This window comes from Arachis ipaensis, chromosome B06 (genome assembly GCF_000816755.2).
Source record: "Arachis ipaensis cultivar K30076 chromosome B06, Araip1.1, whole genome shotgun sequence".
NCBI classification, from domain to species: Eukaryota; Viridiplantae; Streptophyta; class Magnoliopsida; order Fabales; family Fabaceae; genus Arachis; species Arachis ipaensis.
Genome location: NC_029790.2, coordinates 18,497,013 through 18,498,235, shown reverse-complemented (window position 1 = coordinate 18,498,235; position 1,223 = coordinate 18,497,013). Strand labels below are relative to the sequence as shown.

Below are 1,223 nucleotides of genomic sequence, written 5' to 3'. Positions count from 1 at the left end.
CTATAATGTAAAACCAGTATATATATATATTAAAAAACATGAATACATATATGTATATGCATGTGTTCACGGGATGAATTAACTAATGTGGCCGAGTTACTGGTGAATAATAATGACGCAGAATTTAACTTTTCCTCAAAAAAAAATAAAAATTTATTTATTTTGTGTATTAAAGAGAAATATTAAAATTATAAATTATTAAAAATTAAAATATAAAAAATTAAAATTTTTCACTAATAATAAATTCAAGGACATATATTAACTAAACCGAAAGAATTATTACTACTACTATCAATGCTACTGGTGATGATTATTATTATGGAAATTATTAATGAAACTGCTAATAATAATAATAAGAGTTGACACATACGGTGTTTATAAATATATGTACGGAACATACATACCATTTATAAGTTAGGAACCAGTAGCTTAGGCATGATTACATACATACACATCATAGACACGCCGTGAAGGGTTGCTCCACCTCCGGCCACGCCGTGATGTCGCCGGAGGAAGTAGTCCACGACGACCCACTCGGAGAGCTCCAGCAACCACACTCGCCGTCCATCAGCTCCGGCAACTCAATCTCGCCCCAGAAATCATCCTCATCATCGGCACCACCGCGGGTGGAAGCGACAGAATCCTTCACGGAGTTGGCGGCCTTGGCGGCGGCGACCTGGATGTCCCTGGCGGAGCAGGTGGAGGGGAGCGGCGGGAGGAGGTGGACCTGGTCGGGGAAGTTGAGCTGCGCCTTACGGCCTTTAAGGCAGTAGGCTGCGACGTCGTATGCCTTGGCAGCCATTTCGGGGACAGGGAAGGAACCGAGCCATATGCGGGATTTCTTGCGAGGCTCTCGAATCTCGGAAACCCACTTGCCCCAGCGGCGCTTCCTGACGCCGCGGTAGAGAGGGTGGCGCGTGCCACCACGGGTGTTATTGGTGGGCGGTGGCAGATGATGCTGTTCCATTTTGCGTGTTGCTTCGATACAGTGGCCACCACATCCACATTTATATATGACTTTCACTCTTCACTCTTCACACTCTTCGCTCTCTAGCGTAGTAGCTACTAGCTAGCTAGCTAGGTCGTGAGATTACATTATTGCCCTCCCATTTCTTTTTATAATAATAATAAGTGAAAGCAACATAAAAATTATATTTTTATTTATTGACAATTATTTAAATAAAATAATTAAACAAATATTTATTCAAATACAATAATTAAAA

At 41.2% G+C, this 1,223-nt stretch overlaps 1 protein-coding gene across 1 annotated transcript; it reads right to left on the bottom strand.

Annotated features, from left to right (window-relative positions):
* Nucleotides 360–1,121, bottom strand: LOC107647968 (ethylene-responsive transcription factor ERF023-like). Its single transcript, XM_016352006.2, has one exon. The coding sequence runs from the start codon at nt 965–967 to the stop codon at nt 455–457; it is 513 nt and encodes a 170-aa protein (XP_016207492.1). The 5' UTR covers nt 968–1,121; the 3' UTR covers nt 360–454.

Bases quoted from the DNA above. Each gene is read 5' to 3' on its own strand.
- LOC107647968 (XM_016352006.2), bottom strand. From the start codon at position 967: ATGGAACAGCATCATCTGCCACCGCCCACCAATAACACCCGTGGTGGC.